The sequence below is a fragment of the Meriones unguiculatus genome, chromosome 1 (assembly GCF_030254825.1).
Source record: "Meriones unguiculatus strain TT.TT164.6M chromosome 1, Bangor_MerUng_6.1, whole genome shotgun sequence".
Lineage (NCBI taxonomy): Eukaryota > Metazoa > Chordata > Mammalia > Rodentia > Muridae > Meriones > Meriones unguiculatus.
In genome coordinates, this window is record NC_083349.1 from 7097149 (window position 1) to 7114940 (window position 17792).

The following is a 17792-nucleotide window of genomic DNA, read 5'->3' on the forward strand; positions in this document are numbered from 1 at the left end:
TAAAATACTGTCCAAAGGGCCAGTAGCAGGTGTCAAAGGAAACTGGCTGCTGCAGTTCCCCTTACCTCCAGGCAATTGCACTCCATCTTTACAAAGGAAATCCTCCTCGGCAGAGTGGCAGAAGCCTCTGTGCTTGGGAGAGGCTGTGCCCTGGTGCTGCCTCCCACTGGACAGGAGAGAGAACTCTACTGCCCTCCAGAGAATGATGCAAAGCCCTTGATGCCAGAGCTCGTGCTAGCACTGCCCTGGGAGATCTCCTGGGTGGCAGAAGTCAGGTGGAGGTTGGGGACCCCCCTGTTAGCCAGGTAGTTCCTGCCTTCTCCATCTCCGAAGTGCCAAAGTGCAGGTAGAATTGCTAGCTTGAGCTGATGGCTCATCCCTGTTGAAGTCAAGACATTCTTATATGAGCTCTATACATATTCATCATCATCATCATCATTATAATCATCATCATCATCATCATCATCATCATCTGGTGTTCCTTGACTTTTTAAACATCCTATTTGCCTGAGCAATGACAATTTGACATTCCTCTGGGCTGTCTTCTCTCTGGGTCTAGAGACTTCCACCCATAGCCCAACAGAGCTCCAGGGACAGACTTTTCTGCTCCTTGCACTTAGGGTAATTAGGTGGATAGACTTGCTACGCTGTCTCACTTCAATAAAGACTATTTTATTCCTCCTGTAAGGGATCAGGATGAGGCCAGAGCCAATAAGGAATGAGCTGTCCATCCTTCCCACTCCTGTACCTACTGGGAGAATGTAAATGAATGGGAAGGATGGGGTGTGGTGCATGTGGGTGGGAATTAAGAAGCTATTAACCAGCTTGGATGGTACCCAAATGGCTCAACATTAGAACACTATGGAAATCATTTAATGCCCTTCTATCATCCTAACATGCCCTGCTGGGCTGTGCCATTTCTTACATCTTACTCTAAACTTAATACTCAATATGCTATGCTGTTGGAATGCTGGCCATAATGAGAAAAAGTCCAGAGCACACAGACAGCTTCCATTTGTGTTTCCTGGCTTTGGCTTCATGTGTGTGCCTGAGAAAAACCAGATTTAACATCCATTTAAAAGGCAGTAGGCATCCACTGTAACCTTGTTTGCTTTGGTGTTGGAGGGAGACCTACTTTGCTACAAGCACTCATAACCAGGATCTCTTTAAGTAGCTATGTAGTTTGCAAGGATAATTTGGAAAAGATGATGTGAACTCACTGTCATACACTACAGCTATGCTTATCTGGAACCTACTGTTGAGGTCTCTTTCCACTCAACACTTACACAGTCTGAGTTTTTATGTTGGATAAAAACTTGGCTGTTGGAGGGGTCAGGTCTTTGTCGTTTATGACCGCAATCAATCCTTTTCAATTTTCCACTTTTATAAACAATTTTGCACAGGACATGTTCTAACCACCCCCCCACCTCAGAGTTTATGCTGCCTCCTTGAGATTGACCTAAAGACCCCTAAAAAGATGATGGATGTGTTACGCCAGGGCTTCTCACCCTGCGGTGTGCGTGCAGGCCCTTTTGGCAGTAATGTGAGAAGCCAGTCCTCACTCACGGGTCTGGAGCCAGCCTGAGAGTCTGTGTTTGTAAGCAACTCCTTCGTGGTGTCCACGCTGCAGCTCAGGCTTCACACCATCCCTTGGACTTATCGGTGTACTGACAAAGTATTTGTCAGGCCTGTTCTCCCAAGGTCACTGCGTGGGCTGGTTGTAAGAGCTCTCATTTCTAGACCTATCTTCCAATTAAGGTGAAGGTTTGCTAAGTCTGCCCTCTGGAGAAGGTGAGCAGCTGCAGCACCTGGCCTGAAGGAGAGCCTCTCAACTCATCCATGGCAGCCATTATACCCACAGGGAAGTTCAGACAGAGCACACAGGCTGCACCCAGGAACAGGCACACCTAATCCAGGGACCATTCCAGACCACTACTTGTAGACTCACTGTTTTTTTTTTTTAAGTTTTCTATCTATTAAAAGAGACTCTGTGTGTACCCAGGGTTGGACACAATTTTTCTAAGCCCTCCGAGGTCTTAAATCTCACTGAGTTAAACTGTGTTCTTTTTTCCAGCATTAATTCTTTTTTTAAAAGTTAATAATAATAATATTTGTACCTCTTCGTGGAGTAGAATGTGCTAGTTTGGTACTTGTAAACAATGCAGAATGATCAAGTGCATTTCCTCAAACACTTAGCATTTTGTGTAGGGACCTTTGGATACTTCTGTATATCCTGAAATACACAATGGATGTCATGGGCTATAGAAACCCTGTTATGCTATAGAGCATTAAACTAAGCCTTCCTACTAGACTGTTTTGATGCCTTTTACCTAAACTCTGTCTATTCTAATTATTTGTTCCAGTCTCTAATGACCACTGTTTTAACTCTCTGCTGTGAGATCAATTTTTAGATCCTGAATGAGTGAAAATACATGGTGTTTTTCTTTGTGCTTACTAGCTTTAACTGTTGATTTGATACAATCTTAGAATCACTAGGAAAGATATTCTTTTTTATTTATTTTTTATTATTAGTTACATTTTATTAACTCTGTATCCCAGCTGTATCCCACTCCCTCATTCCCTCTCAAACCCTCCCTCCCTCCTCCTCCCTGCCCCTTTCCAAGTCCACTGATTGGGGAGGACTTCCTCCCCTTTCATCTGACCCTGTTTTATCAGTTATCTTCAGGACTGGCTGCAAAGTTCTCCTCTGTGGCCTAGCAGGACTGCTCCTCCCTTGGTGGGTGGGAAGGTCAAAGAGCCAGCCATTGAGTTCCTGTTAGAAATAGTTCCTGTTCCCCTTACTATGGAAAACCAATTGGTTACTGAGCTACCACGGGCTTCATCCGAGCAAAGGTTCTCAGAAAAGACCCCTGTGTCCATATATATTTGTCCTTGTGAAGCTCCTATCCTTTCCATGTCATACTAACTCCCCCTTCTTTCATATGATTCCCTGCACTCTGCCGAAGGTTTGGTTATGAGTCTTAGTATCTGCTTTGATACACTGCTAAGTAGAGTCTTTAAGGGGCCCTCTTCGGTAGGCTCCTGTCCTGTTACTTGTTTTCTCCTATTCCAATGCACAACCCATTTGTCTTTCTAAGTGAGGTTTGATCATCTTACCCCAGGTCCGGAAAGAGATTCTTAATGAGGAATTTTATAGGATAGGTTGGCCTGTGTGTATGAATATGGGAGATTATCCTAATTGGTAACTTATGAAAGAAGATCAGCTCCCTGTGGGCAGCACCATTCCCTAGGTGAACTTTTGTCTTACCACAGCCTGGGCCTTTCTAACCTGAAACCTCTAGAGCAGGGGTTTTCAGCCTGTGGGGCTTGACCCTTTGGGGTGGACCAACCCTTTCACAGGAGTCTCGGATCAGATATTCACTGTTGGGGTTCATAACAGGGCATTCTGAACGTTGTAAGAGAGGAGAAAGCTATCTGAGAGCAAGAAAGCAAGATTCCATGTGTTTATTCTCTTTACTTTTGGCTATACATCTAATACTTTGCTCTCCTGCCTTGACTTCCCAACAGTAATGGACTTGTAACCTGCACCTGGTAAGTGAATAAACCCTTTCTTTCCCAAGTTGCTTTTTTCAGGATATTCATCACAGCAACAGAAGCAAAGCGAGAGCAGACTTTCTTGGGCACATTATTTTACTTAATATAATGTCTTCCAGATCCATCCATATTCTCATAAATGAATAGGTGAGAGCTTGGGAGTTTACATATACTATATCCTTTGCATTTTTTAAATACAGTGATTTTTATATTTTAAAAAGAATTCAAGGTGTTTGCCATGAGTGGCTTCCCCATCAAGTCCACTCCTCTTTGGCATTTGCTGATGTCATCCTAGCAAATGCTGCCATTGCATGCTTTGCCTCTACCAAAACCCAGAAATTATCTCCGTCTTCTTACTTGTCCTGGCTTTTCTAATCTAAACAGTTCTTACTGATTTTTTATCTTATTGAGTGCAATACATTTTAAAATAATCTCTCAAAATGGCCATATCTTCCATCAGCCCCTAAGCCCTGTGAGAGGAGAGATGATGTCCTGTTGATCTTTTATTTTTCCCATTTAGCATGTGTCTGCCTAGCATATACTGGACAGCTTTGCTGTGCTGTGATATACCACTCTGAAAATAAAGAGCAACTTGGGGAGTAAAAGGTTTATTTCATCTTAAAGGTTACAGTCCATCATTGGGGGATACCAAGGAGCTTGAAGCAGGGGCCTGAGTATTGGTTTGCTCCCTGGCTCATGTTCATCTACCTTTCTTAAATAGCTCAAACTCTCATGCCCAGGGCTGTTACCATCTGCAGTGGGATGGACCTTCATCCGTCAATTAGTAATCAAGAAACTACCCTAAAGACATGCCCATGGGCCGATCTGATGAAGGCGGTTTCTTAATTGAGGGTCCATTTTCCCAGGTGTGTCAAACTGACAACCAAGATTACCCATCATGTGAGTGAGTGAGTGAGCGAGTGAGAGAGTGAGCGAGCGAGCGAGCGAGCAAGTGAGTGAAATACTAATGACAAAGAATAGGCTTTGGGCACATGCAGAGCTGGGGGCTGGCCATCCTAATGGTTGAAAGTTTACTCTAGAATGGTTGGGGCAGGAGGCCAGATTTCTTGCATGGTGCCTCATTCCTCTGGGGCATGAAGATGGCAGAAAGAAAGCCTGAGATACTCCAAGTTCCTGCTCCTCCCCATCTGCTTGGGTAATTCCTACTTTTTCTCATTGGCAGTTGCATTCTCGGGCCTCGGTTTCACAACATTCTACCTGGCTGGCAAGCTGCACTGCTTCACGGAGAGTGGGCGGGGGAAGAGCTGGAGGCTCTGCGCAGCCATCTTGCCCTTGTACTGTGCTATGATGATCGCCTTGTCCCGCATGTGTGACTACAAACATCATTGGCAAGGTGAGTCCCTGATGGTCCCCACAATGGACATTCTTTCTTCCAGGGGTGGGTGTTGGACATTCACTGATTTGGGAAGAACTCAGTCCCCACTGTCAGAAGCCAGACGAGATATAGTCATGAAACACATAAGTCCTGGCTTTCATCTTGCCCCTGCTAGAAGTTCTTTCTTTTCTGTTCTCAAGAAGACTGTTCAAGTCCTTCCAGGATACCACGTCTTCATTGTATCACCTCAGACCCAAATATGATTTCTCAGTCTCAGTGACAAGTTGTTTTTCACTCCTTTCCTATTGCAAATCCCGTCCTCAAAGATATGTTTCTTACCACAGAGGCAGTGCCAAAGGGTATGACCAACCCGGGGACCCAACGTCACAATGTCCTTAGTTGCTGCCACAAGGCTGGAGTAAGGCTTGCCACTGTCTTAAGGCTCAAGTGAGACTTAACATCCAGCATAGCTGTGGTGAGGCTTGCCTCCATTGTAAGGCTGTGACAAGGCTTGCCTCCATTGCAAGGCAGTCTGAGACTTTCTCTGTCTCAAGACAGGGATAAATCTTGCTTCTATGCATCAGTTCTAGGAAAGTCATTCAAACTAAATCACAAACAGGTGAGAGGTTTGTTCCTGGAATGTGACTGACCTTCCCGGTCTCTACCAAAAAACTTCAGCTCACAGCTGGCCTGGAAGAAAGCCACCACCTGCTATAACAGAGAGGGAGCAGAGACAGGAGTGACCACCACAGTAGATGCGGCTTCCAGAGACAGTGGGTTCTATGGTGGTACTTCCAAAAATGGCAGCCCCACTCCACCTTAATCAGCCTCATCCCCATCCATTTAGTCTTGGACTTGCATCTTGGAGTAGGACAGAGTCTGGTGTGGTATCCAGGGGTATGTATGGCTAACAAATCAGCCAGTCTTTTCTGATCACTTCTGAGAGTCACTAGTAAAGAACCAGGTTCTGCTGCTCCCTCCTAGCTTCTGGTCAACTCTCAGCCCTCCTGGAGCTCAAATCTTGGGAGTTGTATATTTGAAATGACATTTTGGAGTTAGAAGATGCAGGGTGTGTGGAAGGGTTGCTGAAGCACAGTTTAGATGATGTTACATCCTCATCCAATGCCTCCTGAATGGAGGAGGTAAAGAAAGGACCACAGAGTTGTAACTGCAGCCTTCCCTTCTTTATCTTTACCACTGAGGTGGATGAAGTCCTTGGTGTCATGCAAAACACATTATAAGAAGAAAGAAGGGACTGAGTTTTTGAGCCAACAGCAACAGGGGTGTTGTGCCTTCATTGCAGCACTGGCTATAGTGGTGTTTCCTGCCACCTTTGCTGCCTACAGGATTAGAGGTTAGAGCATTCCCCAGAAAAACAGTATGGATGAAATGGCCTTGAGTGAATTGTGTCTCCTGTTTCCCAGGGAACCACAATTTCTTCTTTGACCATAGAATGACAACATTTGAATACTTCACAAAGCCATGTGATAGACCGAATACAACAATGAACCCACATGTCGTTGGTAGACACAAATGAACTGTGCAGGTGGGCATCCCTGTTGCCTCGTTCACTGTTGCCGAGGAAGGATGTGAGGCATTTCCTAAATAACCAACTTGGTGGCAGATGTGTTTTTTGCAGCATGATCTGTTCATGAGCAACTGATGCTGAGTTGCAATTGCTACTTGACCATTTTGGATTTGGGAAGCAATAAAAAGCTTCAGGGGGCTGGAGATGTAGCTCATTGGTAGAATGCTCACCCTATATTCACGAAGCGCTGGGCTCCATCCCCAGCACTACGTAAACTGGGTGTGGTGGTGCACACTTAGGATCCCAGCACTAGGGAGGTAGAAGCAGGAATCTCTGAGGTTCAAGATCAGCCTTCACAGTGCAATGAGTTCATGCTCATGCTGACATGTATGAGAACCTGTCAGAGTTGATTAGAAAGGTCAGAATTGACTAGAATTCCCCCCTCCCATCTTTGCTTAATGATCTGGTGCTGGCAACCTAAGATGTGAGGTGGGAACCGTTTTGGCCATCTCTGACCCTAACCCGGCGTGTTGCCGTTTTCTCTGTGGCAGAGTAATGTAGCCATAAGGAAAAATGAGAAATTGTATTTATTTGGTACTTAGTTGTTTACAGAAAAATGGCAAAGGCCTCTAAGGTTTTCAGCCTTGCTAACACATAGCAGCCAGGCCTTTGATTGCAGTGTAGGTGGATGTTGGAGGCGGGATGCCTGATTGAGACAAATAGCTTGTTTCTCTGTGGTGAACTGAGCTGTCCAGTGACCATGGGTGGGATCATAAATCAGGGTGAAAATCCATGTGAAACCCCATGGGCATCACCAAAGCCCACATCCTTCTCCTTATTAATATTAGTTAACAACCTGACTATTATGGGTGTTTGTGAGTCCATTTCAGTGTGATTTAAGCAATAATGTTAATATGGAAATACAGCTGATTCTCCATTACATATGCATGTCTAATCAATATCCGTAATCTCACATGGCTTGCTTTGTAAGTTTTCATGGTTGTTTTCTGTTATTTCAACCTCACAAGCCCACTTTAAATATGCAAGTCTGCTTTTTTACTAAATAAAGGGAATCTGGGGTCATGGGCATAGATGGGAGCATACATAAAATACTTAGTGAAACATCCCCCAAAAGAGAGCTGCTTGGATCAATGCTAAAACTCTATGTGGCTGATGCTCCCTTTGTCTCTGTGCTAGGCTCGGTTTCCTGTCATTTGGAAGCCAGAGAGATTTGCAGGTGGTGCCAAGGCAGAGACCCATGCCTGGCAACAGGGATCACCATTGTGATTAACCGTGAACACAAAGCATTTGAACTCTGAAATTTGTAGAATCCCCGTGCTGGGGAAGCTTGGCACAGAGAATGAGAGAGCATGCCATAAGCCAGCTTCTGGCTCTTCTTGCTCTTGAGTGTTTGTGATTCCCGGCCAGAGAAGAACCACAGCTAGGACTGGTAAGAACAGAACGTGTGCTTTGCTCCATCCCTGGGTATATGAGCACCTAGGGGTGCACACACACACACACACACACACACACACACACACACTTCACCAGGCCCTTTGATTTTCTAAATGAAGGGACAAGGGGTTCTTAGAACTGTGTGGTTGTTCCCACTACAAACCTACCGGCCCTGAGCCAAACAAAATATGACCCTGCAGCTCTCCCGTTAGTGTACTCCATCCCAAGTGAATATGTCTCCCCTCCATTGGCTACCTGAACCCACAACATGTCATGCTGTGTAGGGACAGCAGAGCCCAGCTGCCCACAGTAAGCATCACATACAGGCTGGTGCTCAGTAGAGTGGGAACAACATGAAGCCCCATAGTGCCCTCCCTCCATGCAGAGCCCACCAGACAGGCAGAACTTTGTTCACAGGAGTCTTCCTCAGCTGGGCCTTTTGCATCTTTCTGTATTTGGCTGGCCTGTTTCCCAGTTTCCCCGAGGAAGGGCGTTGCTTGCTCTGGAGGTCCATGGACGCCTTGCTTCACTTCACTTGGGGATCATGTCTCTTCTTAGCTTCCTGTGGTTTTCGGTAGACTTTGATGTTTGATGTATTTCTAGAATTCAGTTCCTCTCCCCATGCTGATCCAGTAGCCCCAGCTGCTTTTCTTCCTTGACCCCTTGCTGCAGCTGGTGAGCCTTCAGAACTGTGGGCTTGTCCATGAGTCCTGCAGGGATCCTCCATTGAGGCTCTGTTCCTTCAACATCAAAGCCCATACCCCACAGTGACCTGCAAAATCCCATCCTTCAGACTTGCCTGCTCATGTGGCTTCTTGCTGTTTCTGGAAACTCCAGGCCTCTCCTCACTACAGGGCCTTTGCACTGGCATCTGCATGTGCCAACAATGCTCTCCTCCTTGATGTAGGCACACAGTGGTCCTTTGCCACACATCACATTGGTATAGACTTGACAATTCCACTTCAGTTCATCACACCCCTCATATCCCTCCCCTTCACCCCAACTCATTTGCTACCTTTTAACAACCAACTTACTGCATATTGACAATCGTCAGTTTCTGTCCACTAGAACAAGAGGAGAAAGACAGACTTTGTAAATACTATCTGTAGGCCTTCTGTAGATAAACCATTTCTGTGACAATTACGTGAGGGCAACTATGGATGATGTGTAAATGAGCAGATCTGTCACTGGCTGACCCCTCCCATAGGCAGGGATGTTTGCATGGCACATGCTATCTATTGATGGAGTTTCCTAGACTTGCTGGAAAAAAAACAAACATCCAAATACCATGTGTTTAAAATGATAACAATATATTGTTTTACTGTTCAGGATACTAGACAAAGGGGCATAGGGCAGCTCTTCCAGAAAACTGTAGAAGGACTCTTCCTTGTCTCTCCCAGTTTCTCATACTCAGACTGTTCCTTGGCTTGTAGAAACAGAGTTCCAGGCTCTGCCTCTGTCTGCCATGACACTCTCCCTACATCTTTTCACATCAACTTCCTCTGCCTCTGTCTGCCCTAACTGTCCCCTCTTTTTTTTTTAATTTTATTTTTCTTTTTAGTTACATTTTGTTAACTCTGTGTCCCAGCTGTATCCCGCTCCCTCATTCCCTCCCCAACCCCACACTCCCTCCCTGGTCTCCTCCCTGCCCCTTTCCAAGTCCACTGATAGGGGAGGACCTCCTCCCCTTTCATTTGACCCTGTTTTATCAGGTATCTTCAGGGCTGGCTGCAAAGTCCTCCTCTGTGGCCTAACAGGACTGCTCCTCCCCTGGGGGGGGGGGTGTCAAAGAGCCTGTCCTTGAGATCCTGTTAGAAATAGTCCTTGTTCCCCTTACTTTGGAAAACTATTTGGTTACTGAGCTACAACGGGCCACATCCAAGCAGAAGTTCTAGGTTATATCCATAGATGGTCCTTGGTTGAGTGTCAGTCTCAGAAAAGACCCTGTGCCCGGATATATTTGGTCCTTGTAGAGCTCCTCTCCTTTCCATATCATACTAACTCCCCTTCTTTCATATGATTCCCTGCACTCTGCCGAGGGTTTGGTTATGAATCTTAGTGTCTGCTTTGAAACAGTCCTCTCTTTATAATGATACCAGTCCTATTGGGTTAGGGTCCACTCCGACAATCTCATTAGTAACTTCTAGAAAGAACCCACTTCCCACTGTAGATGTATCTAGTTGGTAGAGAGATTACCTACATCACCCATAGGGCCCTGGGTTCTAGCCCCAGTACTGTGTAAAAACACAGGTGTGATGATACACACCTGTAATCCCAAATTGAGGAAGCAAAGGCAAGAAGATAAGTTCAAGGTCATCTTTGGTTCCACAGTGAATTCAAAGCCTTAAGACCCAATTTCCTAATAATGTCTCACTGTGTTATAAGGCTTGGGAATTTGACAGAAATTTTAAAAGGACATGGGTCAGCTCAACAAATATATGCTGAATAAGTGAATGATTTTTACTAAATTGCTCCTTTGTCTTCAGTTTCGCCTTTTTGGAGCTACCCTTTCCATGAGCTCAGGCTGCCCTAGAACTTGTAAACCAGGAGCACCTCAAACTGGAGATCTGCCTGCCCAAATCTCCTCGGTATTGGAATCACAAACATGTACATGGCTTAAAGCAAGCTCCTCTCTTACTAGTCACATTTATCCTTTCCACTGGCAACATTCTTAGCCAAGTTTATATCAGGGCACTAGGGAAAGCTGTCTAGAGACTGAAGAAAATGCTCCAATAGTGAATGAGACATAGGCTGATCATCACATACTAACAGAGAAAGAAAAAGACAAACAGGATGTTTCTAGGAGCCCAGATGACACAGGAAAGTTGCTGTTGGGTACAATAGTTGTGTGCTTCAAGAGAACGAAACCATTCCACAGTTCCCCCATTTCACTTCCCTGCTCAATGCAAGGACAGGGTTTGATGTTAGGATGTGTAGCCAGAACATAATTGACTTAGTTTGCTTCATGTTGTATGACAACATTCCAAGCAGTGGCTGAATAGCTGACACTTGTCTATGCAAGATGCAGTTCGCGCTACATATAATTCTGGCATCCATCATGCCCTGGGACTGACTAGACCCTAAGGATCAAAACCCAGTATTTCTGGGATATACCAGGTGACATAGATCCTCTGAGGTTTCCTGAGCTCATCCAACGAATTTTAATATAATAAGCCACATTTTCTGTAAGCTTTTTCCTCTTAAAATGAAATTTTCAAATTTGCATTTTAAATATTCCTTCAGTCATGGCTCATTGTGCCTGTGGACTCATTTAAGCAGTCTAGCCACCATGTCCCTATCCTACAGTGGACTAGGTAGGTTGGTGTTATATAAATTCTTTTCTAGAAACTCAGTCACAAAAGCAGGAATCTCACTAGTTAAAAAAAAATCACTGGAAAGAATAGAAAGAACAAACAAACAGATCAGATGCAATTGTTCAGTTTTCCAGAGTTGAAGTTTGCCCTAGCGTCTTGGGTCATGAAGCCCAAGGCACACAAGCTCCCAGGTCCAGCGAACTCAATGATGTTGGATGTCGCTTTGGTGACAGGAAGGAATGTGCTCTTCCTGGGGACCTGCCAACACACATTAGGAACTCCTTGTGCATGCTGTTGTATCAGAACAGGTGACCACAGCTTGGCATATTGGTTGTGGAAGACCTGGTGAGGTCATTTCCTGTCCTTTGACCTCATAATATGAGGATGAGTTTGTACACATCTTAAAGGCACAATTTAGTTCTCAGGTTGCTGGATCCAAAGTCACAGTTTCTGGTCCCATTGGAAACCACCTTGTGTTGGTTCCCTCCCTCTGCTTTTGTGAAGAAAGGCTTCATTGAACTCTAAATTAGTACTGTAAAGCCCTTCCCTTTGAAGTGCATAATGCAGTGGGTTCTGTCTCTGTATTAAGAAGAGTGCAGCCATCATAAACTGACTAGCATCACCCTCCCCTGCTCCTGGCAACACTGATCAACTTTCTGTCTCTGGGTATGCCTTTTGTGGCCGGTGGTGTTGCTATTTAGTGTATTTTGTAGATGTTGTTCAGTATACCTGTTTGCCAAACATTTACAGAATGGAAACTACTGAGTTCTGGGGCAATTGACATGAGCAAACTGTCTAGGATCCCAGGTGCCATCTAGTAGGCAGATGGACTTGGAAATGGGGTACCAAAAAGGATGGAAGACGTGAGGCTGCCCCAAGGTGGCTTGGATAAGACTGCTTGCTTCCCACTCCTCTGGACTTTCACATGTTTCATCAAACAGGAAATAGCTTGGCATCACCATTCCCTTAGATACTGCTACATCAATGAGCCCAGGAAGCATATGCCTGGAATTGTTAGATGTCTATCATCAATGACTCTCCTTCTCAAATGCTGAGGCCTAGAAAAGCCAGATGGTGTTACTTTGTAGGCTTAGCTCTTTGGTCTGTTTGATAGTCAATGGCTCAAATGCAGGTTAGGTTTTGTGGTTTATTTTAGATGCTCATAAAAATAACACCCTGTGGGACTGTTCCCTGAGCTTAGACAAGATAATAAAACTATATAATACTGCAGCTTGAAGACCTTGAACTAGAAAAGGTTGTAATGTGTTTTATGGACTGATATCGAGAGATTATATGAAGAAACTCTTCATTTGAGCTGCCGCTTCATTCCATGATACTAACTGTGCCTTGAAGCCCTGTTCAAGGCACAGGGATTTACTCTTTTACAGGTTCTTGGGTGACACATGTTTTCCAAGTTTATTTAAAATGCTACAAAGGGCTGGTGAGGTGGATCAGTGGGTAAAGGCACCTGATGCCAAGTCTGACATTTATTTTTGTTCTCTAGGACATGCATGGTGAAAGGAGAAAAAGAAATCCTACAAGTTTTCTTCAAACTTATACACACACAAATTAATTAATCTTTTTTAAAAAGAATACTTTATTTAAAAATAAAATGCTATAAAAACATGGCCATGTTCCTGGGGTTACAACTCTAGCCTGTTGACTTGCTATGTGGGAAGAAATATGGAGAAGAATCAAGAACCCCCCAGATGTATGGCAGTAAGATGTGAGAGATGCAGGATGAGGCTAGCTTCTATCAGACCCTGTTGTTGCATGAGCTGTGGCATCAAGTCTAGTAACAGGAGCATGAAATTATTGTCATGGTCAATGAGGGGCATACTGAGGCCTTATCTCCACCTGAGAAATAAAGAAGCCAGGACTAGGGGAGGTGATGTGACTCACCCTGGCAGATACTGCAGAGTCTCAGACAAAGATTTCACCATGAGGATATTCTCAGATTGGGTGAGAATAGATGATAGGTACATTTACCATGTCCAGGTGCACTCACTGGGCCCTGGGGATGGATGGGGATGGACTGCTTCCTGAAGCGCATGGCCTCCTAACTTTACTAGCATCTCTCTGACCACTTCCCATCTTCATAGCTGTTCACCATGGCCAAGCAGACACTTGTATGTGTCCATGCCTTTATGTCAGACCGCAGGGAGCCCCACACTGTCCGTCTGTAGCAGATGTGAAGCAATGACCATTCCACAGCATCTTGCTTAGTCCAGTTAGAATCCCTTGTTTTTAAGTTATCTTCCACACTCAGGAAGTCAACCTAGGAGTCATATTTCTAGGAAGGCCTCTTCACGGCCATGTGGTTTTTCCATACTCAGATATAACTATTGGGGTGACAGAGAACCACAGAGGCAAGGGGTTCACTTACAGATACCGAAAACAACAGTCAAATCTAACCCTTGCCTTGCTGTGCATTCTCTGCCCTCGATGATCTTAACTCTGCTATGAGCAGCAAGGGGTGGGGGAAGTGTTGAGGGGTCAGCAGCCAACAAGGCACGTAGCCCTTGTCCCCGTAGAATTCTAAGTCTCGTGTTAACCATCCATAGTTGCAAAGTTTGCCATTGGAATTTCACAGGAGTGGGGAGGGGTACCTAGGGTGTCTGCCTGGGCATCATTGTATAGGGATAATGAGTTAAGTGTTGAACTATGAAAAGAAAATGAACAGGAGAGAGAGAGAGGGGGGGGGGGAGAGAGAGAGAGTTAGAAGGATCCTATTCTGAGCCCAGGATGGGAAACACATGTATGCAACCAAGAAAGAAGCAGGTACAGGCAGAAAGACTGTGAGTGAGGCGGATATGGCTAGGGTAGATGGCAGAGCCACATGAGCTGCTTTGTGACACAGGGCCTTCTTGGTTCTTAGGAGCAGTGGCAGTCAATGAGCAGAAGAGCAGTTCTATTTATTTCCACTTGAAGGACAGTCACAAGCTGTTGTCTGGACTCCAGACTCTGGTCATCAGAGCAGCAGCTGGACCCTGGGCTACATGTCCTTGATTGATGTCCATGTGCTGTCATGGGAATTTCTATAGTACATGCACTCTTATTTATAATTTTTTCCTATTTTACTGTTGTAGATTAATAAAATCACATGTACTATATTTTTGAATTTATTTGAAAGAACTTAGAAGTATGTGTTTCAGATTGTATTTGCCTATTAGCCTATTGTAAATGCTGATGGTAGCAATGGTTGGTGATGGAGGAGAGTAACATATAAAACATTTTTCCCATCCTTACAAATTCTGATGGGGCCAGGGAGAGAGCTCAGAAGATTCGGGTACTTGCTGCCAAGCCTGACGGCCCAAGTTCGATCCTCAGAGGTGGAAGGAGAGAAAGCACTTCTGAAAGTTATCCTCTGACATCCAGTAAATGTGGCATGCATGTGTCATACATACATGTACATTCATGTACTAGATAAATTTAAAAATGGGAATGTTTTAAAATCATTCTAGTAGATCAAGGTAGACCAGAAACTTATAACAAGACCAGCAATGACTGGTATCACATACAGAGCAACACAGAGAGGTTCATTTTCTGGAAAGCTACAAGGCTTTGACTCAATATGGCCTCACAGGAAGCAAAATGCAATTAGCTTGACTTTAGCCTGGCCTCCTGGGAAGAGTGGAAACAGTTATTCTTACTCTGTCCCAGGTTGTACATAGCCTTTATCCCACAAGCCTGTTGGATTTCAAAGGCTGAGACCTCAGAAAGTCACATGGCTATCCTGTTAGGGTTTACACAGTTTCTGGACCAACCAGCATAGGCTGCAGACTCAGAGTAATAAGGTCCCAGCCAGTCTTCGTTTTATTTGTTGTCTTGATACAGCCTTGTGACACCTGAAAAGGGCATATAAAAATGAAGGGATTTCCAGGTCATATTGACCTATATTCATGTACACGTGGGGAATATCTTGATTGGTAATTGGTGTAGAAAGGCCTACCCCACTCTGAGCGAAGCCATTCCCTAAGATGGTAGTCCTGGGCTTTTTTAAGAAATCTAGGCAAGCATAGGTCTTTGAGACACCAAGTAGTGTTACTCCGTGGTTTCTGCTTCAAGTTCTTTCCATGGCTTCCACTGATGATAGACTGAAACGATAAGCTGAAGCAAGCCTTTTCCTCCCCTAAGATGCTTTTGATCATGGTATTTATCACAGCAATGGAATTAAACAGGAATGCTGGGAAAAAATGGATGTGCTTCCAAATGCCTATCAGAAGTTTGTATTATTCAACAAGCTAATTGACATGCAAGTGAAACCCCTAGAGAATGGCATCTGAGCACAGCAGTTGACTACGCCATGAGTTCCAGATTTCTTTTACTGTGGGAGATTCCCCACTGTGTCAGGATGTTTTGGGAGAAATGTAGAAACAGTTTGGGCATGCACCACACACAGGAAGGGCTGATGGGTAGGCCATCTTCATGGGGTCTCTGTTGAGCCACTGAATGCCCTGTTTGGTAAGGGGCCTATCTTTGCCTGCACATGAGTTGTCCTGCTTCATCTGCCCTCCACCATCACCCCCTCATCTCGGAGATACCTGCAGCTCATTGGAAGGACATTTTACAGAGCACTAAGGCGAGTGTCGAGGACTGGTAAAAGTTTTATTCGCCATGTCCCTCTGAGGGTTTCTTTCATCCCTGAGAAACTACTTACTGTGAGGCAGAGAGCAGACCACCTGCTGGGGTTCACCAGCAAGATGGAAAAGCTCCAGCAAGGGTGGCCTAGGAAAAACAAATGTTAGCCTCCCTGGGGTTACTCAGATGTGAGAGAGATGCCTAGGATACTTCTTCCAGACTCCAGAGTTACTCTGAAAAATCTAGAATACTAGTCTGAGCTCATGCAATGCTCAGGTGTGAGTTAAAGAAGTGTGTGTGAGAGAGGGAGGGGAGTGTACAGTCAAGTCCTTGGTGTTTTAAATGTTATCTGTGTGGGGTTGGGGAGATGGACGTTGATGGAATCTGTCCTCTCTGTCCACCTTTGTGTAGGTTCTGGGACTAGAGCTCAGGTCACCAGGCAGCTAGCAACTGATTTCCATGCTGAGCCATTTCACTAGCCTGGGTCCTGGGTTTTTAGTGTTTAGGTGGTAGAAATTATGGCAGTTTTCAGAGACCGCCATGATTTGTACCTCCAGCATGCGTTCCTTTTTTTTTTTTTTTTCCTTTTGGGTCTTCCAGGGGTGGGGGTGAGGTTGGTATAGAGAGACTGAAAGCAATTCAGCATCTAGGGCAAGTGGGAAATGAACTTTCTGGAAACCGGGGCTGGCCACATGAAGGAAGAGTAACCATTTTCCTTCTTCCTCTCTCCTGCCTAGATTCTTTCGTTGGAGGGGTGATTGGCCTCATTTTTGCCTATATTTGCTACAGACAGCATTATCCTCCTCTGGCCAACACAGCGTGCCACAAACCGTATGTCAGCCTCCGAGTGCCCACTTCACTGAAGAAGGAAGAGAGGCCTACAGCCGACAGTGCACCCAGCTTGCCTCTGGAGGGGATCACCGAGGGCCCCGTATGACGGGTGCCGAAGGAGGATGGACACTGAGCCCCTGGCTCTTTCTTTCTTCTACCCTGATATCATAACACAGTGGAAAGGGTTTTCCGTAATGTGATTCTCATCAGTTACTCTGAAGTCCCCCCAGCTTCCATTCTGTGGATGGTGTCCTTGCAACTCTCCATGTCTCCTTTCAACACTTTCAGTTTCTAAGGTTGGGACACCAGGATCAGTCTCTGAGAGACCCATGCACAAAAAAAAAAAAAAAAAAAGAAAAGGAGGATGCAAGGGTGGGGCAGGCGTGCTTGCTCACCCAGTGATTCCTTTACCTGAGGTGTTTTCTGTAGCACCCGCCCTCCTCTGTGTTCATGTTGTAATATATAATAAAGTCTCCTACCCAGAAGGCTTGGTGTTGGCCATCAGTGCAGCGAAGGTTATTAGCCATGATGGTTTTCACAGTGAGGCCCTCAACAGTGTCTCTGTCCCTGGGTCATTCTAGGCCTGGAAGCAAGGGGTTGCCCGGATGGGGAGGTTTCTTCACAGGTCATGGGTGCAGGATTCTTGCAACCTTGCAGTCAAGGTTGGGGACCAGTTCTGAATGTATTTCTATCCTTGCAAAGAATTCACAGAGGATAGAGAGAACTGCCTCACAGGTCAGCTCTGTGGCTTCCCTTGGGAGGTTGGCTAGGGAAGCAATGGGAGTAAGAATTGGGGATGAGGTATGTTATCCCCTGGGGGATGTTACAGAGCTCTGTTCTAAGGGCTCTTTGATGGCAGCATAGTCCAGTTGCAGGCCAGGAGGGAGCATAGGCATGGCAGGCCCTGGAAGAAGGAGCAGGAAAAGAAAGGAGCTGCTGCCTCTGTGGGCTCTTCATGTTGTCCAATGCAGCCAGTTAGCATTAATCTCTTCAGGCAGAGTACAGCTCCCAGCCAGCTTGTTCTTTTCAAAGTGGAGAACATCCTCTCCACTCCCCTCTGGATTTCCACATTGCTGGGCCTCATTGCTGTGCAAGGTGATTCATCTCTGATGTCTGAAGAATGTCACATTTGGGCAGTTAATGTAACAGACTGCACTTTGAGAGACCCGTGTGACTGTCTAAATCAGCAGCT

General features: G+C 45.3%; 1 protein-coding gene across 6 annotated transcripts in view; it reads left to right on the forward strand.

Moving 5' to 3' along the window:
• Nucleotides 1-17085, forward strand: part of Plpp4 (phospholipid phosphatase 4) — a 129609-nt gene extending 112524 nt beyond the window's left edge. For 4 of the 6 annotated variants that reach the window (XM_060380911.1, XM_060380932.1, XM_060380922.1 and 1 more), the window contains 2 exons: nt 4739-4909; nt 16507-17085. In XM_060380911.1, the coding sequence (XP_060236894.1) occupies nt 4739-4909; nt 16507-16706 (371 nt within the window). In that variant the 3' untranslated portion in view covers nt 16707-17085. Of the gene's footprint in view, nt 1-4738; nt 4910-6315; nt 6438-16506 lie in introns of all 6 variants that reach the window. The other 2 variants (XM_060380914.1, XM_060380925.1) reach the window with 2 other exon arrangements.
• The last annotated feature ends 707 nt before the right edge of the window (nt 17086-17792 follow it).